This window comes from Ambystoma mexicanum, chromosome 1p (genome assembly GCF_040938575.1).
Source record: "Ambystoma mexicanum isolate Mex_15411 chromosome 1p, UKY_AmexF1_1, whole genome shotgun sequence".
NCBI lineage: Eukaryota > Metazoa > Chordata > Amphibia > Caudata > Ambystomatidae > Ambystoma > Ambystoma mexicanum.
Window position 1 is genome coordinate 1,507,452,779 of NC_090921.1, and position 25,587 is coordinate 1,507,478,365.

General features: G+C 44.7%; 1 protein-coding gene across 1 annotated transcript in view; it reads right to left on the minus strand.

The window, feature by feature from the left end:
* The window catches only part of ARHGAP30 (Rho GTPase activating protein 30), a 2,240,907-nt gene that overhangs the window by 484,510 nt on the left and 1,730,810 nt on the right, over window positions 1–25,587 (minus strand). Inside the window, exon 7 of the mRNA XM_069607204.1 lies at window positions 3,600–3,786. Coding sequence (XP_069463305.1) covers window positions 3,600–3,786 — 187 coding nt within the window. The remainder of the gene's footprint in view (window positions 1–3,599; window positions 3,787–25,587) is intronic.

A 25,587-nucleotide genomic window follows, 5' to 3' on the forward strand; every position in this document is an offset into this window, starting at 1 on the left:
CCTGAGAGGTCAACACATGCTCGAGTCCCTCGTGTTGTTAACGATTACTTGGAGTGTGATTATTAGTTTTGAAATGTTTGTAACACACCTTAGACCATATGTCTTCATTTGAGCCACTTAGTTGTGATATTTGCCTTTTTGTGGTGTGTTTGTCAGGTTTCAACGTAGGAGAAGTAGGACCTTTATTGGTGTTTGCAAGACACTCTTTATTCATTGCTACTAAGTTTTCCAGAACCTTAGTCAAGACACTCAAGGAGTTTCTCCTGTTTTCAGTGAACTGTGTACTTGGGTCCACTTGTGGTAGACTCACAGATCTATCAGAGTGGGGATCCTCTGGACGTGGAGCAAAAGCTTGACCTAAGCTCATCGCTGACTGCATAGATTGAGCAATCTCGTCGGCTGAATAAGTCGCACAGAAGGCCGTGCGGGACAGTTGAACAGGAGAACTGGCACTTATTGGGGTAAGCTGGACGGGGCTGCCACCGGGCTGCAGCACGCCAGGAGTCGCTGCAAACAACAGAGGAGCGCTGTCTCTCCATCTGTCTGCCTCGCTCGCGCACGCAGCAACGAGCACACCGCTAAACACATCGGGTGCACGCGCGCCCCCAGGCGCCACCCCCAGGTTAGCCTCCGCGGGAGAACCTACGGCGCACCCACCAACACCGCCAGCATCGGGCCCATGCAGCCCCGCCAAGGCGGCCAACCCACTGCCACCACCCGCCTCGTCCAGAAGCGGATCAGCATACAGCCCAGGGTCAGGTAGGCCAACCGATTTTTCAAAATTCTCACACGCATCCTGAGCAACTGTGCACACATTACTTTCACAGCCACTGGTGTCCGCGGATAACAGTCCCGCCTGTGGAGCTACTAAGGGGACATCGACCCTGATTGCGCTCTCGTCCAACGTGCTCACATATGGTAGGGGGCAAGCCTCTCCACAAAGTTTAGAATCAAACGACACCACGTCTGGATGAAGTGTGCGATTTTCAGACATGCGAGTAGAATCCATGGCATCAGGTATTTCATGGCAAACATAAATCTGCTCATCCACAACAGAGTATGTGCTTTTCATTTCAATCATGGTAAAAAAGAGTTCCCTGTCTCATTGAAAAATTAAGTTCTTGTACCAATCTACAAGAAGGGGGATAGAGCAAATCCAGGGAATTATCGCCCTATATCCTTTCTGGATTGTGACTGCAAGATTTTCATGGGGTTGATTCTCCGTGACCGTACAGATTGGGCAGTAAAAGCTGGTCGTATAAATATCAGTCCAGTTTTCAGAAGGGATTGGGAACCGATTTGAATGGTCCATTAGTTTATTGGCTCAGGGAGGAGTTGTTGAGGTCGAGTAATTTACCACTCTACCTGGCAAAAAAAAGACTCCAGTCAAGCCTTTGATGCAGTTAACTGCAATTTGCTGTGGAGCCTGTTGAAAGAATGGGGAATATCAGACATACTATTAGCACTCCTAGTTGAGTTACACAAACAGACCACTCTGCAGGTGAGGGTTGATGGGAGGGGGTCGCTGACGGAGTGTATCCCAGCTATGAGGGGGCTCCGTCACGGATGTGTGTTAGCGCTGTGTTTGTTTAATCTCTATGTTTCCGACCTGGGTGTCTTTCTTGGTAAGACCTGATTTGCTTCTCTGAGACTGCCAACGATAAGTATTCTATACTTAGCCTATGCGGATGACGTAATCCTATTGGATAGAACTCAGATCAGTTTGCAGAATCAACTACATACAATCAGGGAGAATTCTGCTATGAAAGAACTAAGCATTAATGGGGAAAAAAACAACTAACATCATAAGGTTCACAAGCAAGATAAGATCAAAAGTGGGTTAGAGTTGGACCATGGGTAATGATAAGCTGATTCCTATTGATTTCTTGATCTATCTTGGGTTCAACTTGGATGTGACAGAAACCGTAGGGGTCTATTTGGGCCATTTGATGCGTAAAGTCACTCAAATGGCAGCCCAGATGAAAACAATTAAAAAAGAATACTGTCGATTTGCGTTGAGCCCAAGGGTTTCCTTTTACAGAATGAAGGTTGTTCCATGTCTTTTATATGGTACAGAAATAAGCCATGACTTTCCATCTGTGCCATATGAAAAGGTTGAATCCAAGCTATGGAAACATGTGCTGGGCTTGCCAGACTGCATGCCCATCCCAGCATTAAGGTTTGAATTAGGTTGGAGTTCTCCAAGTAGCCTTATGGACTGGAGGATTCTCTTATTATATAGACGACTACTTGTGCCAGTGAGGGGCTTGCTTTATGAGGAACTGGCTGGTGCCGTTCTGTCTAGAACTGTGAAAACAATTGATAAATTCAGGGTCAGAGCTGAACGAGTGTTGAGTGATATAGGAACTACACCTGGTGAGTTAATGGCAAATCCAAACGATGTAAAAAAGTACCTCCTTAGATTGGATTGGATCAGTACAATTCAGAAGATGAGAGAGTACACATTATTATATTCTAGTATCTCTACTCTTGATAAGCCACTGGGTGCTTCACCAAATATCTCACAAAGTTCCTGAATGGCTTTTGGGCCAGTCAATTTTTTCGATTTAGATTAAATCTGCTTCCCGCAGCAGAATTAAGTAACATTAGAACTTGTGGGGATGGAGTGACAAGGGGTTGTCCTCTTTGCAGTGATGGAGATGTGGTCCAAAATCGTGAGCATATAGTTTTGTTCTGCCCTGCTTTACGGTTATTAACAACTCGGCTATTGAATCAGTTTACACATGATTTTAGCCTACTGTATTCTGATCTTTTCTTCTCAAGAATTTCTAGTGTGGAGGATACTGGGACCACAATTGCTGTTCTAAATGAGTCTGGTGTAATTATGCTCAGATGGTGAAATTGGGACTGAATAATAGTGAATGCTATTGCTGTAAAATAATCTGGTTGTAAATGTATAGCGAGCTGTTTTTAAAGTATTAAATGTGAATTCGATATGTGATTTTTAACAATGTTTTTACTTTTGAACGTGAATTATTGATTTGTGTAAGGTTGAGTATATGCGACCAGTGTCACAATAAAGGAAAGAAAAATAAATACCAGAAAAGCATGTTAGCTTGTAGGTTCGCTCTTTTAGAACTAGGAGACTTCGTTTTTATTTTTTTTTATACCAATTTACTTTTCCACTTATTTGTACTGGACATTCAAAAGAATACCTGTGTGTACACAATAATAAAGTTACCATTCGAACTTTTTGGTACACAAGTCACTTCGCATTGGTGATGTTTTCTCACGATGCAAGAAAACAATGACATTTTCTGAAAAACAAATGATTAGACACAAAACACCACTTGCCCAATCCCCTTGTCAATGTTGCTGAAATAAATACATATGGGCATATAGACTTACGCACTGTAGGGTTAGTGCACAACACTTGTACATACTATATTTAAAAAACATTAAACAAAAGCCATACATACCTGCAGACTCAAGGCTTATGAATGGCATTTAAATGTGAACATTATGAGATTTCAGATTTGAATTAGGTTACTGAAAACATTATAGCAAACTATTAATGAAGATGTGCTCTTTGGAGCTCTGTCATTCTACGTATAAGAAAGATCAAGCAGAAGGATTACTTGTGGTCGCATATGTCGATGATGGTATGGTATGGACGAATCTGATGTGGGCCATCGCCTTGGCTCAGGATGCTGGGCACGTTGTATGAGAGGCTACGAAAATACAAGTCATCCTGTGTGTTGGAGGGAAGAGTACCTGATGCGCCAGCTAAGGGGAAGGACCTCCGGTTGCTTTCATTCTCCCCAGCTGTGAATAAAAACAAATCACAAAGTCTCAAGATGTGAGGTTCATAAAAATGGGGAGACAAACTTTAAAATAAAATGTGATGGCCATGTCTATGTGAAGCTAGATTGCCTGTAGAATAGTCTACTTAATAACAATAATGTCAACTTCTAAAACTCAGTGCATCTTTCCCGCATGCACGTTATTAGGAAAAATGTTGCCCCTTGGGAAAATATACTTGGTTTCTTGGCCTAGGTTAGTATGATCATTTTCTTTCGTTTAGTAGAAGGTTTCGGTACAGAACGAATGTTAAAAAAATATATATACGTTTATGTTTATTCAAGTTTTATAGTACTTTATACCAAAACACTACAAAATGCATGCGGTACAAAAGGAAAATGGATAAACAATTTTACTTAATGACAGACAATATTGTTTAAGTTGAAGAGGGTAAGTAGCGAAGCAGTGGAAAGATCTAAGAGATAGAGGAAAGCGATTCCACTGTTTAGGAACTAGAAAAGAAATGGAGTGAAAACAAATCTGGACACAGGGAAGTTTAAAGAAAGTGAGATTTAGAACGTAAGAGCGAGTCATGAGAGAGAAAGAGCGAGAGAGAGACGTGAGGAGTGGTACAGAGCAATCAGACCATGAATACATTTAAAAGTATTGAAAAGGAAATTAAAGGGGAGATGGCACTCAAAGGAATGCCAGAAAAGTGATGCTGGGGAAGTTTTCATAGCGTCCCAAGCTGAAATACAGAAAAGGGCACAAAACAAGGAATTGTATAGCAAAAAAAGAGGTACAAGTTGATAGAGAAAAATGCCAACCAAAAGGGCATAGTAGTCGAGATGAGAAAAATATCAAGGAAGAAATAGGAAGTTTAGTTGTATGAAATAAAAGAAAAGGAGAACCTTTACCTATATTATAAAAATGGAAATGACAGTAACGGGCTACATTGGAGATTGGCAAGGAGAATGAAAGAGGACGATCCAAATAACACCAACATTGCATGCTAAAGACAAAAGAGAGTTCAGACAGTGGAAAAGAAAGAAAAGAAGGAACAGAAGAGAGGGAAAGTCGAAGCAGAAAATAATACACATTCACTTTTAGAAGAATAACAATTACGAGAATATGTAGTCATCGAAGAAGACTGCCAGAGTAGAGTGGAGGAAATCATAAAAAGAGGAAAATGAAAAAAGATCTGAGAATCACCAGCATAGAAATCACATAAGAATTTAAAAGAAGAAATAATAGAGGTCAAATGAATTGTACATATAGATAAAAGTAAATTGTACAGTACAGACCTTTGAGGCACACTGAATTTGGGAGGGAGAGGAGATGATTGCTGACCAGCCCATGAGACAGAATAGGCATGGTCGGAAAGGTAAGAGTGAAATACTTAGGCAATATGACCTGAGTAGGGGGGGGGCATTACTGGTCGGGTAATGCCCCTGGGGCCATAGTTAGCCGAACAAAGCAAGGGATTTAAGCCCCAGGGCCATTACCCGACTGGTAATGCCCCCCTACTCGGGTAATGCTCCCAACTGGAAATGCCCACCCCTCTGAGGGTCATATTGCCATTAGTACCCCGACACGTCGTACCGGGGTACTAATTGCAATTTTTCTCGAGTTAAGAAACGGCGCTGCGACCGTTCCTCAACTCGAGAAAAAAAGCAAACAAGAAGGCTGCCGGGGATCGGGGAGAAGGGACTATGTGTAGTCCCTTTGCCCTTTCCATGGCGGCCATTAAAACCAATATGGAAAAAAGTAAACAAAAAAAATGGCCGCCATGGAAAGGGCAAAGAAATGTTTTTCTTTTTTTTTATATTGGAGGAAATGGGAAGGGGCAGCTCACATGGTCAGACTGGACCATAAAACGGTCTTAGGCACCAATGAAAAAATGGCCCGCAGTTGCAAATGTATATTCAGTCCTTTAGTAACAGACTGTTAGAATAGTACCCAAGGGGTTGTTTTTTGTTCAAATGTAAACAAATTGTGATATTTAAAGAATATTTATTCAGCAACAATGGTCAAAACTACTAGCTGCACAGTGAAGTAACTCCTCAAACTGGCCCACAATGGCCAAAGAAGTGGCCCATTTTGACTGGCCTACACTAGCATTTAACATTTGGTACGGTCATCGCCTTATTGCCCTATAGGCAAGTCCAAGCCTGCCGGCTTATCCATAATGGGTGACTGGCCACCTCACCCATTATGGAGGAACTGAGGAGCCAGTCCAGTGAAACACTGAGCATTCCCTCAGCTGCTTTTTCCAGCTGAAGGAGTGCTCCTGGGCTGGCTGAAATGTCAAAGGGAAACACTGTTTGGCTTTGACAGTTCATTTCCCCAGCCGCACATGATCACTGAGCCATGCAACGCTGGGGGTGTTTTGCTTCGCCACCCTTGCATAGCTCATTGGAAATGCTGGCTGGGGCACTGCATGTATGTATGTGCGAGGGGGTGCTCCTGTGCCTCCTCGCACATACGGGCAGAGCAACCTGAAGCGGGCATTTTAGCAACCACGCGCAGACACCTGCAGAAGGTATGTTTATGGCGATTTATTTTTTATTTAAATGTGTATGGATGTGTGTATGCTTGTGTTATGGGACTGTGGTGGGAGCAGGATGGGCGGCAGCAGTGGGATAGTGGTGGGAGTAGGGTGGGGAGAGCCCAGGATCTGTACTGGGAGTAGGGTGCGGTGACGGCACGCAAAGGTTCATAGTGATTGCTACATACTGTCCATCTGGCACTTTTGGGGGGGGCCCGGCCTGTCCAAGCTTTGCTCAGGGGGGGCGCAGGCCAAAAAAGTTGAAGACCACTGGTGTAGAGAGATGAGCTCCACACAGCTGGGGGAAGATTACAACATCTTGTTTCTCTCTATATTCTCTCTTCCTTCCTGTCCCCTCCACTTCCTTTATCACAAAGAGGCAAAGACAACATGTCTCAAGAACAGGGATTGGACCCTTAAAGAAGGCTTGCTTTTATCAAATCACCTGTGGATCTTTTCCCTTAAAAGGAGGGTGACCGACTACTTCTCATATTCACTTCGGAAAAAACACTAAATAAGAATTTGCTGACCCTCTGTTGCGAGAGTTGACCTTTCCAAAGCCCTTCGCCGGAGGTAGAGACTGAGGGCCTGATTACACGGAAGGCGGTGGTCCAGGGTGCTATAAGCACCCTGGACCATGCCGGTAAAATACCGGCACCGCCTTGGCGGAAAGGGGATTTACCGCCCCATTCCAAGGTTGGAGGGGCGGTAAATCCCCTTTCCGCCATTGCCCTTCCCCATTCCCATTTCTGCCCCATAGGGCTCTATGGGACTGGGGAAGGCGCTAATTACGGCACCGCAATTTTGCGGTGCCGTAATTAGCTCCGAGGTCCCTTAGCGGGTTGGTATTTAACGCCTGCAAAAAGCAGGCGTTAAAACTCCAACCCGCTAAGGGACCTCGTAGTACGGCGGTAAGGGTCAACGGTCACCGTTGCCATTAACGGTGACCGTTAACCCTTACCGCCGTCCGTGTAATGAGGCCCTGAGCATCCAAGGCAGAGGCAAGCCCTGCTCCATAACCATCCACATGGCACATTGGGAGTGACCTGCTGCTGGAACAAGGCCTGCATCTGCAACACCCACACTGCTGCCCGGGACCTCACTCTATTGCCGGACCGCAGGTGTGTGTCAGCCTCCCCGTGGTGGGAGCCCAAAAACAAGGACAAATCTTATCCTTGTGTCCCTGAATCGGAACACACAGCAACCTGACAATCAAGACAACCAGAATCTTAGCAGTCAAACTGCTGCCAGCAGAGATTCAAGCCCGTGTGACCCAGTTCGAACCAACAGGACCATCCAGAACTGACTTGGCACTCAACCCATCTTCGTGCTGCTGTACTGCACTCTCTAACTAGTTCACCACCACACTGTGCTAGCTGAGCGGATCATTGCCTCGGCTCGAACTTGATGCTCATTGTTGCAACATTCTTGAACTGTGATTTATTTTTTTTGATGCTGCACCGGAGCCATCCAACTCGAACGGTGCATCCTGTCATCTTTGCCATCACCCAGTCAAACTGATTCTGGTTGCCTCATTCAACCACGATCCTTGACGCCACATCAGACTGCAGCCTTCAACTACACATCCAGGCATGAGCATCTTCGCTGTCGGACCAACCCTTGTGTTGCTCACAATCCTCACTTCTTTGAACTGCAACAAAATTCAGCTTGATCCTAGATTGATCCTAGATTGACAACTGCTCCCCTTCTGAAACAATGCAACCAACGCATTTGAGCCTGATTCAAACCACACAAACGGTACTGAGAGGCCTGATTCAGCACTGTCAAACTGCCAAGGACCCAGAAACGTATTATTGACTAATAACGCCCCCCTTGATCCAGTTTTGGGCACCAGAGACTGGTTAGGTAACTTTAATCCCTTTTAAAGAACATTGTGGTTATTACTCGCCTTGTAATTACCCAGAGTGCTGAGTCTTGCTATTATTTGCGTATTAGGGCCCATATCCAAGCCTGCATCTCTGGGGCCACCAGCAACATGGTGAATTGTTCAAAATCTGCGAGGAACTCACCAATCATACTGCAGTCTCCACTTCTCCTCGGCCATTCCAGGCTCCCTGCACTGCACTGGTCTCCCACTTTACAACCAAAACTCAGGACATCCTGCCCTCACTCTCCTCTACTACCCTCCCTCACCTGCTCTCAGGCCTCCCTTGCCCCCCTACCCTCCTACTCTCCTCCCTCTCACCGATAGCACCGGTTGAGGTCTCTAAACAAGTCCTCTATATGAAAGTCTCCTCCAAACAGGTGCTCCTCTGCTCCTCCAGAACTATTAAGAACAACATTGCTTCCCTTGCTCCAGCCTTGGCTGATTTCTGCAATAATTTCGTTGCCACTGCTCTTTCCACTACCCCTCAAGCACTCCCTTGTGCACCTTCTCCTTAAAAAGCCTCTGCCGACGCTTCCTGCCAGGCTAACTACCGCCCTTTCTCAATTACCCCCTTTCTGGGCAAACTCTTGGAGAAGTTGGTCATCTCCCAACTGTTCCACCACACTGAATCTGTTGGTTGTATTTGTATTTGTTTATTTATATTGCGCAGCCTGTCCACAGGCATCAGGATGCATGTTTAGAAAGTTGGTTACAGTAAAGTGTTACAGAAGGCAGTTACAGATTACAAATTACAAATGATATATACATAGAACAAAGATATATAAATACATTTACAAGGGGAGTCAGTCAGCTCAGTGTGTACAAGGTAATCGAGTGGGAGCAGCATGCAGCAGGTGTTACAAAAGGGTGGCCGGAGCATCGTCTTGCTCAAAGAGCCATTGTTTTGTTCTGTTTTTGAAGGATTGGAGGGAAGGGACATTCCTGAGCTCGTTGGGTAGGGAGTTCCAGAGCTTCGCTGCAAGGACTGGGAAGCTTGAACCTCTGGCAGTCTGAAGCTTGAAACTGGGAATGATGAGTGTGTGTGCTTGTGCAGATCTTAAGGTTCTGGAGGCTGTGTGTTGGGTGAAGCGTGCTGACAGGTAGGCTGGTGCCGCATTGTTCTGTGCTTTGTGGCTTAGAACAAGAGTTTTAAGGGCGATACGCCGTGAAATGGGGAGCCAATGTATGTTGCGTCTGGTGGATGAGATGTGGGCACGCCTGGGTATGTTAAGAGCAGCCCTGCTCCCTCCCTCTGTCTCTCTAGCTACCCTCTGTGGGTCCCCTCCCCTCACCCTCTTGTGAGGCAAAAGACCTTTGCGTCATCTTCAACTCCTCTCTCTCCTTCTCTCATCACATTGCGGACCTTGACAAGAATGCCCACTATCAGCTGCACCTCCTCAGAGGCATTCTCCTTTTCCTCACCTTCCCCCAGAAACTCAATGTCTCCAGAGCTGTGGTCCTCTCTAAGCTGGATTACTGCAATAGCCTCTTCTTCAATCTGTCTTTATCCTACCTTCGCCCCCTTCAAATTATCCAGAGTAGGACTGCAAGACTTATCCTTGGCCTTAAGCCCAGGGACCGCATCTCTCCAGCCCTAAAATCTCTCCATTGGCTCTGGGTGGCTGTGGGGATCAAGTTCAAGACCCTCTGCATCATCCACAAGGCCTTCTGGGGGCTGGGACACCGCTACATCCAACTCTCTCTCCCTAAATACCTCCCTGCTAGAGCCCTTTGGTCTTCTAGCTCCACCTCTCTGCAGATCAGACACTTCTCCAAGCAGAGAGTGGGGGGTAGAAATCTCTCTTCTGCAGTAGTCTCCCTCTGGAATGGCATCCCTGCCCCTTTAAGGGTTGAGCTGGATCTCCTCAAGTTCCAGAAGCATCTACAGACCCTCATTATTACTTCTTCCTTCCTTCTCCCCTTCGCTGCCAATGCCCCCATCGGCCCGTTGACTGGCTGCCTGGTCACTTCTGAGTCCTACAGGGTGCCAGGCACTCCTCGCCCAGTCTAACCCCAGTGCCCTAGACTCCCTGACCCCCTCTCTCCCTCACCTTCACTTGCGCTTCTGGGCCTCTTCACCCTGACTAGCCTGGTGGGGTGTGCTTCCCTTACGAGTGTGGTTCCCCCCCGCCCTGTCCTCACACCTAGCATGTGGTCCTCACTCCCTGCACTCCCTGCATCCCCTGGCACTTGCCCACCTACCCTCCCATTATCACATGCCTACCCCCACGGCCCATTTCTTCCCCTCCTCCTGCACTTATATGCCTCCACCCCCTGCACTTCCCTCCCACACTAGCATTATCCCTTTCGCCCCTACCTGCATTCCCCCTGCCCACAATCCCCCTGCACTTGCACGATCCGAATGACACAAAGCCTGGTAGGACCGTTATTGTTGTTTTCTGTCCTGTGCCCCCGCCTCCCCTTTTTGTCTTGTGGCACCTTGAACCACCATTTGCTCAATAAATAAATAAATAACTATTCTGTGTTCTTTCCATAGGGGTGGGTTTTTTAGTAGTGTTTTTCTATTTAGTTAATATTGCGGATGGTGTGTTTAATTAAAGTATATATATTTTTCTAGAAATTCGATTGAACATTCCTTTTATTTTGGATTCTGTACTTTGCTGTTTGGATTGCTACTGAATCACATTCACACCCCTCTTGAAGGAATAGCCTTCCCTCGGCCCACGTTACCACAAAAGGCGAAGGAGTTATATCTCTTAACCGTGCATGTTTTAACTTTGTGAATGAAAACACTCTTGTTTTATGGCAGTTTAAGGGCTGAGTAGGCACTTTAGCCACTACTTACCCCCCTTGCACTCTGACAGGGAAGAAAAAATGTTATTGCCGTCCCCCTTTCCCACTGGACGGGAGAAGACATGGGAAGAAAGCTGAAAAGAGATGAAACTTTTAACTGCTACGTAAATCAAGTGCAGATAAAGGAATCGTGTACAAGGCAGAGGGGAACATCTTGACTAGTGTTTTCTGGGTTTTTGATGGGATCTGCAGCTATGCCAGTCATACTCTGGTGTGCAGACTCTTGAATAATCTACAGGAGGACATTGGCTTCAACAATCAGTATACTAGAAAGCCTAATTACAGCTATATCTACAGAACAGAAGTGGCCATTGAGACTATGTAGAAGTGCTTTGTAACTCCCTCAATTCCCAAGCAGGGAATTCACATAAAAAATGCACTGCCTTCACAGCACATCAAACATCTGAATTCCACAATGGTCCAGCTGATTGTTGAAACTCCTGAAAAATCATGATGTCCTCATTTGTTCAGGAAATATTCGGCCAGGTTGAGATAAGTGTCTTTACAGTAACACTGTTTGTTGGAATGTGCTCAGTATGAAATCCAAAGAATAGTGCTGATGGAAGAACGGTGGAGATTAGGATTTGAATCTGCAACAATAAAAGATATATTGAACTTGGAGAGAGGGCAGAGGTAACGTTGGAGAAAGCAGGTGACACTGAAATAAACTTCAGATATGGGAACATTGTGACATTGGACTAAGAAGCAAGTAGAGGGGCACACATCTAAGTCGTCCCAATGAAATCTTAAGAAGAAGAGCACATTTCATTGACTGACAAATATTTTGTATGCTTTTGCCTTCTCTTGGAGACAGCTTTGTATTGGTGAACCTGTGTATTTATTTCACTGCGTCAAAGGGACGACAAAAGCACTTGCTCCACAGCACAATCATTACGAGTATGATTTATAACCTTTTTGGGAACATATGTTTTAGTAAATGGTGGTGGTTGGGCTATGGCATTATTAAGCTACTCATTAAATTTGAGTAAGACGTAATGTCCTGTGGATTAGTCTACATAAGGGAGACATTTCGTGAAAGGACAAACAATTCAGCATAATAGTGATATCCTCAAATGGAATACAAAATAGCCAGTTGCAGGACATTTTAAGGAATTAGGTTATATCATATCAGAAATGTCACCTCAAAGCTGCAGGAACTGTTGCTAATTGAAATTAATCAGTTGTGTAAATTCCACATAATATATTACCTGATGAAGGAATGTTAACCTGAATCGTTGTAACAAATATCAGTTTTTGTGGATTTGTAAACTACTTTTAATCCAAATTAAATCTGAACAACAAAGTGTAATATTGCTATTCGGACATGTCTCAGGTGACCAGTGAATTTTCTTCTTGGTACGTAGGTTTGCAAAGTGGGTGGTGCAAACACTAGCATGGCGTCAATGGGCAAACTTTCAAAAATATAAGGGGACCGGGTCATTCCCTATGGTCCTCCAGGCGAGTATATTTGAACAAAAACAATACGTGGACCAATAGGTTTAAAGATAACAGGAATCTTTTGTGTTTTTTTCCAAAAACTTGGTATGATATGGTATTTATTTCACATAACATAAACAATAAGTATTTATTTATACCTCCTTAATACACTAAAAATAGGCTCAACCTTACCAACACTTTTCCCATCATTCATCATTCATACTTAACTCATACAAATCATCTTCATACTAACACAGCTTCAAAAAATGGGTAATGATTGTTCCCAGACAAACATTAGTTTTTAATATCAAGTCCAACACTCTTGTTTCTTGTAGATGTGACCCTCTGTGTTATTGCAGGGGGTTTCTTTCTTGTTCTCTACACGTGTTTCGGTTGTAGTATAATGTGGGCTGACAATGCTTGGCCCCAACAGTTCTAGCCAACCTTCCTCAGGACGGCATGCAACAGTCCAGTCTGTCTTACATCTTGATAGGATTCGTGAGCCTTTCAATCTAAAAGAGTTACAGAGTAAATATACAAATTACCATCCCTCCTTTGAAACCTGTTATCTTCATATTTTCTTGACAATTAATGTCTGTCACTAAACAAAATTCTCTGTCTGTTGGAGCTGCTTTTTCTTCCCAGCATTGCGAGCTCTCCCTGGCCCTTGCCGGCAACGCTGACCCAATGCTTCCTGGAGGAGGCGGGGCTTTGTTTACCTCGTGATCCAATCACGTGACTCTGGGCTTCCCTAAAGGTCAGAGCCTACCACCTTTGCGGCGTTAAGCCTGTCAGGAGTCAAGCCCAGTGCAGTGACTGTTGAGCGACTGTCCGGCGCTGGAGGAGCGCAGTGTGATATTCGTGCTACTCGGGGAAGCGATGTAAGGAGGAACACTGATTTAGCTGACTGCACATCGAAAGGCACAGGTACCATATTTTAAAAGCTAAACACTGCAAGACTCTTACAAATCTTCCTCCCCACTGTGCATTATCGTTTTGTGAGCCCTGTACAAACAACAGCTTGCTGTCAACTGCCGGATACTCTGGCAACCCTTTGGGAGTGTGGCAATAATACTGTCATAGCCCTAGGTAGCAGCGCTATTCAAAAGCAGCATTTTATCTGCTGTCCTTCGGTGGCTTCAAGTGGAGCAAAAGATAAGAGCTGTAACTTGATTAATTCTTCTCTGTCCCCTCCCTCCATCCTTTCCTTCCTTTATCCTTCCACATTCCCCCCTTTTCTCAGCTTGGACAAATCAGATAAAACGTGAAGATGCCAGGAAAGGCAATTAGCCGAAATAAAACGGCAACTGCAAGGGGAAGGAAACCATATGGTTTACGGTCAAACAAAGGAACCTCAGTAGATATGGACAAAAACCCCACAGGAGAAAACGGGGAAAACAATGCCCCAGGAGGAAAAGCGATGGCGCCCCAAAAGGGCCCTCTGGACGCTTACTTTCCCTGCAAACCTACAGAGGGAGGGCCTGCGACTGGGCCCAAAAAAATGAATGCCTCGCAAATAGAAGGAGAAGGCAGTTACCTCCCGCTAGACCTAGACAATGACTCGCTTTTACAGCTATACTATGCCCTACAGGAGCGGGTGGGCACACAAGAGGGGAAAAAATGGAAGAAAAGGCTGCAGGGTCCCCTGTAGCTAGCGACATGATACCCGATACCCTTGAGGAAAAAGGGCCTACGATCCCGTCATTGGAGGAATCTGTAAAAACCTCTTTTGGGGACGAGGATCAGCCTATCCTCGTGTCCTCGGCCTCTCAAACAGACCCCCCCTCCCTACCAAACATGAACCCTACATCTTCCCCAAAGACATCGCGACTATGGGCCAGCCCAAATATGGCCTTTGAATCCAGAAATTCGTCACATGATCAGGCACAGCCAGACTACAGTACCCATGATACATCACAAACTGGAACTGCTACCCTCAACTTTGCCATCAAAATATTGTTAAAACTATGTGGTACGATCCACGAAGATCAAAAAGCACAGGGGAGAGTGGTCCTTGCGCTCTATAAATTACTGAGCGCATCTACTAAAATATCTAATATTCCCTGTATCGATCTGAGGGAAATCCCGCCCACTGCCATCCCAGAAAAAGGACGGGACAGGGCAACTCCAGCGCCATCCTTAGATAAGGAAACCTCGATCGAAGAGGAATATACACCCTCTCTCACAGGCGAGGGTGCGCCGGAAAACAGATCCCAACCCTCTAGAAAACAGAGAAGACAGGCAAAGAGAAGCAAGGAAAAACCCGCTAATCCCCCCCCCCCAGGAAATTCTACCCCTCGACCACCAGCTAAAAATCTATCTAAAAAACAACGTAAACGGGCTGCCAGAAGAAAAAGAAGATCAGCCCAAACAGTGGGCACTTTAACCAGCTGGCTAATGGATGAACAACCGGGGCAACCTAGCCAGCACTCGGAAGCCCAGTTGTCAAATTGTCCTGAAACAGGCACTGCTATGCAAAACTCAGTATCCTTACCCAGGCAGGAACCTGAGGCTCCCAAACATATTCCTCCCAAAACTCCCTGCCTGGGTGGTGGGGGACCTTCGAGGCCAGATAAACTGGATGTCAAAAATGTGACCATAGCGCCCATTGAGGGAGGAAAAACGGGTATTCAATTAAATAGATCCTCACTCTTCGCCCTCTTTGCAAAAATACCATCACTAAGAATACTGAACACCAGTGATGTCGATGTTGTTGAACCTTCGCGCTTAAAGGGAGTAAAAGTTACAACAGTTCATTGTTGCTTACCTGAGACAGCCGCCATGATAAGGGCAAATCGGTCGTCTTTGGAATACTTGGGATACGAATTAGACGTACCTACACCATCTGCCTCAATGGTAGGTAAGTGCAAAAAATGCTCCTGCGCCTGTATCTCTAGCGTTGCTGTATCAACGACAACAAAAGCGGCACAAAAATTTAGTGATGAACAAGGGTGGGTGTGGTTACAAGGAATGTTTGCTCAGAAGAAAAGAGAATGAACCTCTACTATTATTAGTTGGAACACAAGGGGACGTAGCCACTGGATAAGCGAGGGATGGTCTCGCTATGCCCTATTATCTGCCGACATATTTGTATTGCAAGAATCCTGGGTAACCTTTGCTATTGAACTTGATGGCTATGTCACCTTTCAATGTATGGCAGTAAAAGGAGATAGGGGAAGACCTAAGGGGGGTCTGCTAACTTGTGTCAAGTCCTCATATAACCCTAAACTAATCTACCAAGACAGCCCTGGAGGAAATGTGTTGGCGATTCAAATAAACCCGCCGGGTGGTTGGGCAGGCTTCAATGAGGTTTTGATAATTAATGTTTATGATCCCCTGGTGAGCAGAATACACAACCTATTGGGGATAGATTGGATACTTTGTTGTCTGCTTTGTGCACTGGGGATAATAAGTCGGCTACCATACTCTGTGGAGACTTGAATGCAAAATGTCTTGATCTGGAAGGGTGCGGGACGTACAGATATGTTCAGAATATGTGTGATATGTCCCGGCCCAACAGCAACAACAAAGGGAGACTCTGGCTTGATATCCTTAGAGAATGGAACCTGACTATACTAAATGGTCGTGTAAGGGGGGACATACCAGGGAAAGATTCATGCTCAGTGGGGGAAAAATGTGCAGTCCTTGACTACATGGCCGTATCAGAGTGTATGTTCCCACATGTTATGCAACTAAATATCAAGTTGAATGATTTTAGTGACCATGGTACCCTCACATTATGTATGGAGGGTGGGGGGGATAGCATTAAGGTGGCCTCCTGCAGAGAGTGGGCAATTAACCAAGCGGGCAACAAGATTAGATGGACCAAAAGATACATTGAAATAATGATTACCATTACATTCCCTAGTGATAAGACCATTAAGCAACTAATGCGGGACAAGAGCCCAGAGGAAATTGAAAGCTGGATCACTAACTTAACACACTCACTCTTCAAAGCTAACTCTACCCCGGGGATGAGCTGGAAAAGTGGTGGTACGCAAACATTCGATGCAAACATTAGAGACCAGAAACGCCTCATGCGACGAGCCTTAAGAGTAATAAGACCACATAAAACCATCAATAGTGTGGTGGACACATTTAATCTTGAGGCATTAGAGATAAAACGCAAATATCGCAGTTGGCTAAAAAGGTACCGTCAGTCCCAAAAGAGAAGCCAATGGCAAAAGTTTGCTGAAGCCCTATGTTGCAAAAATAGCCGTAAGATTTGGCAAATACTGACACAGGTGGGGGGTGAACAGAAGCTGAAGGTCCTGAATCCTATTTCGGGTGAAAAATGGGTTGAATATATCTCTAATAAATTCCATAGAGAGTATAAGACCCACACACAAAGCAGTATAGGGGTTTTTAGCTGGCCACTCCCCTTTAGTTATAGATGCATAAAACAGACGATTTTGAATCTAAAATCTTCAAATGCCCCAGGACCAAATGGCCTGGCCAATGCGGTATTGAAGCAGGACCCACATAATTGGGCGCAGATACTACTTACATTATATTCTAGGATCTGCAGATCCTGCCAAATTCCTTCCTCTTGGAAGAAGTCTGTATTAATATCAGTCTATAAAAAGGGGGAGAGAACTCTACCTGCCAACTATCGCCAACTCTGTATGCTGGATGTTAGTAGCAAAATCTTTAACACCTTGGTCCTTAAAGAGATTGAAAATTGGGTTACGGAAAGACAGATCCTGCACTACGCACAAGCATGCTTTAGGCCAGGGGCAGGCACTATCCATAACATCACGGTCCTAGATCAGCTGATTAATAACACCATGAGCTGTAAGGATGCCACACTTTATATTGCCTTTGTAGACTTCACCAGTGCCTTTGACCTGGTGGGGCGGGACATTTTGTGGCTTAAGCTAAAAGAAATGGAGTGCCCTAGCTGGATATTAAACATCTTGATAGCCCTGCATAGTAACACCACTACAAGGGTTCGCCTTAACGACCAGGGGGAGGTATCAGAGGAGATCTGTATTAATATAGTAGTCAAGCAGGGTTTGCGTAACAGCTCCTATGCTATATAATCTGTATATTGCAGACCTGTTAGACAGTATGGCATCGAAATCAAATTGCCCCCGAAATTGAAGGAAACACCTATTTCGGGAATGTTATATGCAGATGATCTGATCCTATTTGATCGTACTATCTGGTATCAAGAACCTACTTAATGAACTTCAGGTCTATTCAGCACAATTGGGATTGGTCATAAACCTGGAAAAAACAAAAATAATGGCTATCGCAAGAAAAGGGCCTAGACGATCTGACATTGATACCAACCTGGGAACTATTGCTGTGGTGGAGCAATACCCATATCTGGGGCTGGATTTCAAGGCGCTATCAGATTACGAAGCCATTATTAGAAACAAAAAAAGGAGAGCTAAACTGCTCACCCTTCAGGCCTGCAGATTTGCTAAGGGGTCTGCAGGCTTTAGTATGGCTGGTATTATGAAGCTGTACCAGCAGTTCTTTGTTCACGCAGTGCTATATGGCTTGGAGGCCTTAGCAATGCAAGACTTGACGTGGTTGAATACACTAGAGGGACACTATTGGTGCAGTGTCTTTGGCCTGGGACCTTCTTGCTCAGTACAATATCTGAGATTGGAACTGGGTCTAATTTCCCTGAGAGGGATGGCACTGCGTGCGCGAGGTTCCTTCTATCTGAAAGCCTTAGCAAATCCTCAATGTAAATTGCTCAAGTTGGCAGGACAAAGCTTTGACCTAGAAAAACACCCTAGGGGCGGGTCATATAAAGATTTGAATGAATCATTGGTCGTGGAGATTGACTGGCCTCATGAAAAGCTAAAACATCTACCATTTATCCACCAGAAAAGAGCTTTTCAAGATAAACTAAATAAGTGGGACTGGTGTATGAATACAGATCACCTAGCTACACTTAGAGGTTATGAGGCAGTCTCCCATGTCACTCATAGATATCTAAGACCCCAAGTGTACCTACTGTTATCCCCGGCGCCTGAAGTTAGACGATTCCTCCTGCAATTGAGAACGAACCAGCTACCGGTTCTCACTATCATTGGGCCAAGGTTAAAAATTCCCCGAGAGTCCAGGACCTGTACAATCTGTCAGGTAACTGGAGTATTTCAAACTACTCGGCACGTTTTAACTCTTTGCCCAAAACTTGGTTCGATATATATGAACGCATATGAAAAATGGGTCCATAATTATGAGGCGATAAAAGATGAAGTTTTCTGGTATGGATGCCTGAACTCAGTTGCCCTAAGCCTACAGCTACCTCTTTTTAGGGTATGGAATCAAATAAAGCCCTTATTCCACTCTTCCACTTCAGAAATAAAGTGATACCCAATGGGTATTTGATATTCTGCTGTCTAGGGATAGTGAATCTTAAGATAGAACAAATGAATGATTGATAATACTACACCACCATATTGTTTGTTGTTTGTTTGTGCTAGACTATTCTTATCCTCTATTCTCTATAGGGTACTCCCATGGCTGCGCAATTTTATTTATTAATTAGGTTGTTGTTATGTGATCTTATGTATTTTATGTATTTTCTATATAGAATTTAATTGAGTTGATATGTATGATTTGTTTGTCTGTGTTATGAGATGTGTATAAATAATATGAGTTGTGTAAAATCGAATTTCTGGATTGTACCACAATAAAGTATTTATAATGTATTATTAATTCGTATATTTACTCTGTAACTCTTTTAGATTGAAAGGCTCACAAATTCTATCAAGATGCAACACAGACTGCACTGTTGCATCCCGTCCTGAGGAAGGTTGGCTAGAACTGTTGGGGCCAAGCATTGTCGGCCCACATTATACTACAACCGAAACACATGTAGACAACAAGAAAGAAACCCCCTTTAATAACACAGATGGTCACATCTACAAGACACGAGAGTGTTGGACTTGATATTACAAACTAATGTTTGTCTGGGAACAATCATTGCCCATTTGTTTTTGAAGTTGTGTTAGTATGAAGATGATTTGTATGAGTGAAGTATGAATAATGAATGATGGGAAAAGTGTTGGTAAGGTTGAGCCTATTTTTAATGTGTTAAGGAGGTATAAATAAATACTTATTTTTATGTTATGTGAAATAAATACCATAGCATACCAAGTTTTTGGAAAAAAACACAAAGGATTCCTGTTATATTTAAACCTATTGGTCCACGCATTTTTTTGTCAATTGGCAAACATCAGAAGCAGGAATCTGCCCGCTCCCAGACGCGAGGTGTCAGTTTGAAGTTCCATCAACTTATCTATGGGGTCATTTTCAAAGATGTAGAATAAAATGGGGGGCAAACACAGCCCTGCCTAACCCCTTTCTGTATTATTATAGGCAATATAACTCCCCAGCTCGGGCACCAACTTATAAATGCCTCGTTGTTACTATAAAATGATTGCATAGCCATGATAATGTTTCAGTATGGCCCTGTTGATTAACCCTTTCCACAGTTTAACCCAAGTCAAATGTCATTTTCAGGTCAATAAAAACCTTATACAAGGATGCTGCATATTTTTGCAAAAGGATGGAGAGTCAGAAGGCTTGCCCAATCATACTAAGGCCTTTCAGGAAATCTGCCTGTAGATGATTAATTATTCTATTTTCTATGACCTATGCTTGTAATCTTTCTAAAACACCCCTGGCATATAATTTACTGCAAGAATCTAGAAGCGTTATTGGGCAGTAATTGGCCAGCTCATTCTTATATAACGGGACCATTTTTGCTTTTCTGCAGGATGCTGGTACCACTTACTCACCCAATATAGTATTAAATAAGAGCTGTATGATATGAGTCCAGAGGTCTGTCTCTGATTTGCATAAATCAATCAAAACCTTTTCTGGATCTAGCGCCTTACCACTCTTTTACCACACAATTGCATTTCTAATTCTCCTCCAAGGTAAATGTTTCTATTTCTTGTGATTTTTCGATATCCAGTGTTAATGTCGCTGTGAAAATGGCTGCCAGGTGGCGATATTTCCCTAAAAATGCTCCCTTCACACAATCTGTTTCCCCAAATATTATAGGATCGGAGGTAATAATATATAAATATACCACTCCCAGAATATTTGGGAAAATAATTTTAGGGGCCAGGAGAAAAAAGTCACCTACCTGGTACGTTTTCATGGCAACATTATCACATGGAACCGATTTTTCGCAGTTGCACATAGCAGAACTATCTCGGGTCATAATGAAGTCTCTAATGCTCAATGTATAGGTTATGAAAGGGATTTCTCCATACACTCTCCAGAAAAGCCCTCGCAGGACAAGGCTGTAGTGTTGAGCGACGCAGGTGCGCAGGAGATGTTGCCCGATGATATGTAGCATGATTTGCGACGTCCAAGCATCCGTGCCTATAAGGACCGAGGCACGAACCCTCAGTGGCAAAGCCCTTGCAGGACAAGGCCGTATTGTTGAGTGACGCAGGTGCGCAGAGTCGCTACTCGACGATATGTAGCACATTTCACTACGTCCACGCATCCGATAAGAACCAAGGCAAGGACCCTATGTGGAAAAGCCATTGCAGGGCAAGGCTGCGGTGTTGAGCGATGCAGGTGCACTGGAAATGCTGTCCGATGATACGCAGCACGCTTTGCTACATTCACGCATCCGTGCCTATAAGAGCCGAGGCACGGACCCTTTGCAGCATAGCCCTCACAGGACAAGGCCGGGGTGTTGAGCAGCACAGGTTTTTGGCGGCGATGGGGTTGCGGCATGGACAGTGAGCGCAGACAACCTCACCCTCTTGTCTGTGGCCACCAGGTAAGAAGTTGCTGGGAGAGTTAGCTTGCTTCACTCCACGCAACGCCCTGACCTGGTGCCCATCTCACACCTGCACACGCGTTGCTTTCCCCGTGACCTGACTTTGTGCCCCCTCACGCCCTGCTCCTTGTGCTCCCTCACATCTCAGGCTGTGTGCATTCCCCCTTGCAATCCTAGACTGCGTGCGCTTCCTCGCATCCTAGGCCATGTGCGTTCCCCTCGCAATCCTAGATTGCGTGTGCTTCCTCGTATTCTAAGCGGCGTGTCTTCCCTCGCATCCCTAGATTGCATGCACTCATTTGCTTCTTGGCTGCGGGTGGCACCTCACAACTCTAGGCAGGTCTCTCTCCACTCAGCTGCATGCCCCATGTATTGTCTGCAGCCCCTCTCCTTCCCCTTCCCCTTTCCTTGCACCCTCCCCTTCCTAGCCATGTCCCCTTACCTATTGTGTACTGTTTCTGAGGTTTTGTTCTACACGGTTGTTGGCCTTTTTGCATTTCCTGCATCCCTCCTGTGTTCATTGCTTTCTTGTAGTTTCCCTGATCAATTGTTCTGTTTGTTGTAATTTTATTTTAATCCATGGTTGTTATTGCCTGCATCCCTGCTGTGTTCATTCTTTTCCTATAGTTCCCCTGTTCGATTGTTCTGTTTCTCTGCATTTCTTGTTATCCATTGTTGTTTTCTCACATTGTAGTGCATGCATCCCTGCTGTGTTCTTCCTTACTCTAGGTTCACTAAGCGAACCTGCATCTGCATCCCTGCTGTGTTCATTCTTTTCCTTTAGGTCCCCTGTTCGATTGTTCTGTTTCTTGGCATTTCTTGTTATCCATTGTTGGTTTCTCACATTGTAGTGCCTGCATCCCTGCTGTGTCCATTCTTTACTTATAGGTTCCATTGGCAACTGACTTGTCTATATACTGCATCTGATTTTCTGGCATTGTTCCATCCTCTGTGTGCGTCCCTCCTTCTGTGCCCCCTTGACCTTGTCCCCCTGCTTGCCTGCTCTCTAGCCCACCCTTCCACTCTCCACTCCCCCACACTATCCACTCTACACCCTCTATAGTGCTCTCTGTCTCTTCTATCTTCTCTAACTGATTTTTTATATCGACTATCCTATCCTTCTCACTGCGTCTGGCAGGAAGAAGTTCAAAAGGGATATCCTGGTCTCCAACCCAGGCCTCCCTATCGCTGATACCTACATCAGTGCTTCCTCCAAATAGACCCTCACCAACATCCTCTTTGTCGTTCCATCTCAGGCCTATTGACCCCCCACATGGTCTCTGTTCTCTCTCCTTTTTCCTCTTCACTCATTAATGGTGGCACCCGATGGGAGGCCCTCCTGGCCCCCTTCCACTCATCCATCCAAGATCATCCATAATGTTAACCTAAATGGCACCGTCTTGGTCCAAGGCCATCAGGCCAACCTCCTACTTTTTGATCGACAGTACCTGTGCCTCATCAACTTCCTTTCTTCTCCTGCTGTCCCTTCTCTTCCCTCTCTGGCTCTTCTGCCTCCTACATCCTCTGCCACATCTATGGCTGTCTCTGATGCTTCTACGGCCACCCTGTTGCCTCTTTCTTCTGCACCCCTTTGGCACCCACCCCCTCTTCCTCGGCTACCTTGCCCTCTCCTCCTACCTCCTCTGCCCATCATCGGGTACCTAAAACACTTCTGCAGAGCGTACCTCTGACCTTTACCACTCCGAGGAAGTCTTTCACAGGAGGCAACCTGCTCCACATTGCTACTCTCAACTCTGGCTCAGCAGTCAAACACTCCTCTGACATCTGACGTTTCCTTGAAGAACTCGATCTTGATGTACTCGGTCTGACTGAGACGTGGTGTAGAGGAGGAGTCAAGTACCCCCACCAAAAGGTCCGCCCCCATGTTGCCTATATGTTGGGAACCAGTAATTATGACACGTGTAGTACCAGTGAGGATGACTGTGCCGCAGAGAATCTTGGAAACAAGGTATCCATTGTAAAAACCCTACATGCATTCATGAAGAAATAATGGCCTTTTGGATAAAGTCTGGAAGAAGTGTGAAAATTAGTGAAAGAGAAGACTGAAGATGTCATGCGAAGCAGGACTGATGCACCTGGAAAAGATGCACAGGGCAAAAGAATATAGACGTTGTATAAGATCTGAAGAGGAGGTGTTGAAGATGAGCAACATTTCGGGCACGAGATGAAGATGCTCATGCTACAGAAACGCTGATGAAAATGCAAAATAAGTTTACACTTGTACAGGCGCAGTAACACAAGTAGACAAAGTTATTTTAGGGCTGGCTACATAGTGAATAGTTGCAGTTATGAGCCAATGTATATAGATAGGAATGTATAGAACCTGGATATTCCACAGTGCACTTATGAAGGCTTGAAACCCTGTGATTGGAAAGGGTTTTTCAGTGTGGCGCAGTTGGAAAATAACTAATGGCGAAGGAGAAATTCAAGAAAGGCTTGGCTGGCCCAGCATCAAGAAGTCGAGGCCACCGTAAGCCTGGTTGTCTATCCAGTAGTTAAAATGAACGTAAGAGAGAAACAAACTTCTGTTTTAGGTGGAATGGAAAAATACTCAAGGTGTCAAGAGTTCATCATTTAATATAATTAAATGCAGCAACGAGTTTGAAAATGCGGTCTCCAAGTCACATGGTCAGATCAAAATAGACATTGGGTCGAGCTACACAGAAACCAAGAAGATACTCCCTTTTATCCTTAGGCACAGAAAGCTTCTGCAGGGCCAAGATCAAAGCCTTAATTGACTGGCAGACTGCAAGGGTGATAGTAGATGTTGGCTAATTGGGAGGCGAAGCATGATCACGCCGACCCTCCCTGCACCTGGAGTGGTAGCCTGTGTGCTGCTAGCGTGTGGAATATTCCAGAAGGGTACAAGGGCGCCAAACCAATTGTAGAGGGCCACTTATCAAAGAGCCCTATAGTTTGTGTAACCAATGAAGTGTTGAGTATTAACATGACACAGAAGATGACTTGCACTTAGGATGGGCTTAGTTGCCCACCTGACAGTAGAGCCCCAATCACTTCCCCCCGTCAGTATGGAACGTATACTTAGATGTTCCCTGTAAGCCTATCACATCCCCAAGTAGGTTTTTGTAGTTTAGCATGTAGTGTGACATCACTTATGACAGGTTTTTACTATAAAAGTTGTGTTTTTAATAATATGCGCTGAGAGAAATCGAGCAAACGTCCGTTGATGTCCCTTGTAACTCCCTGTTTTAGACAATTGCAAATAAAACAGCACTAAGTTTTGCCAACTTCCTGAGTCGGTTTTATTATTGATTTTTGATGTTTGAGTACATTCTGCATCCCCATCTATCTCGAAGTATTGCTAACTCGTCTTAAAGGGCCCTAGGTATATGGGTTCATGTGGTAGCAAAGGATGGTTCAAGATCCGTTGACCCAGTAGCCTTTTAAGGGTCTCAGCAATATCGGATGTCCTCCTCCATTTAGCTGGAGGACTGCAAGACTTCCTGTGGGTAGCGGCCAAAAAGTTCTTGCAAGACAAACTAATCGGTTGAGAAGGGTCCCTCTTTCACGGAATTCCCCTCCCGGTTTCTACAGGCAGCTGAGCAGACCGAAGGCTAAGGTGGCCAGTTGAGGAGGAGACGCTCCCAAGGGTCAGGAGCTGAAAAGCGAATGGTGAGTAGATTGAGAAAGGTGGCAAAAACAACTGTGTATTAAAATGGAGAGCATCGAGTAGAGATATGTGGACGAGGAGCGATCCATAAAATAATCCCAGAATCCTACGTCCAGGGACGTCTAGAAGGAGTTGTTTTAAAATCCAAGCAGATATACATAGGCTACAAACAGATCTGTTAAGAAAACACTTCACACTCCGATAGGAATCATTATTAGGGGAGAGAATAGTCACAAGGAGCGTTGGCAGAGGTATATGTGAGCGGCCAGTCTGTCTGTTTGTATATTGTATGTGTTAAGGAAATGATAAAATGTCGAAGAGCGAAAACTAATAGATTGTGATAAAAAGCTGAGAGTAGATTATTTATTTAGTTGTTAAAGATATTTATTGAATAAGTAGATTGATGTAAAGTAAGACATAAAGGTTTGGAGCTGCGACGATTGGTGCACGCTCATATTGTATTATTTTTCTGAAAAGTATTTTCTGTGTAAAATAACTAAGTATTGACAGTCGAGTGGGAGCGCGGCCAAGCAGCCATGTAACAAGACGTGCATCGGAACGAGCTCCTGATGATCCTGCAATAATCCTTTGCATAGACCAGCAGGGAGAGATTATTGATGGAAAAAAAAATGAGTAGCATGCTGTGGCACAATTGGTGACATTTCTGTGCAGATTGATAGCACGGTTCTTGAGGAATCAGTGGGAGAAATTACGAG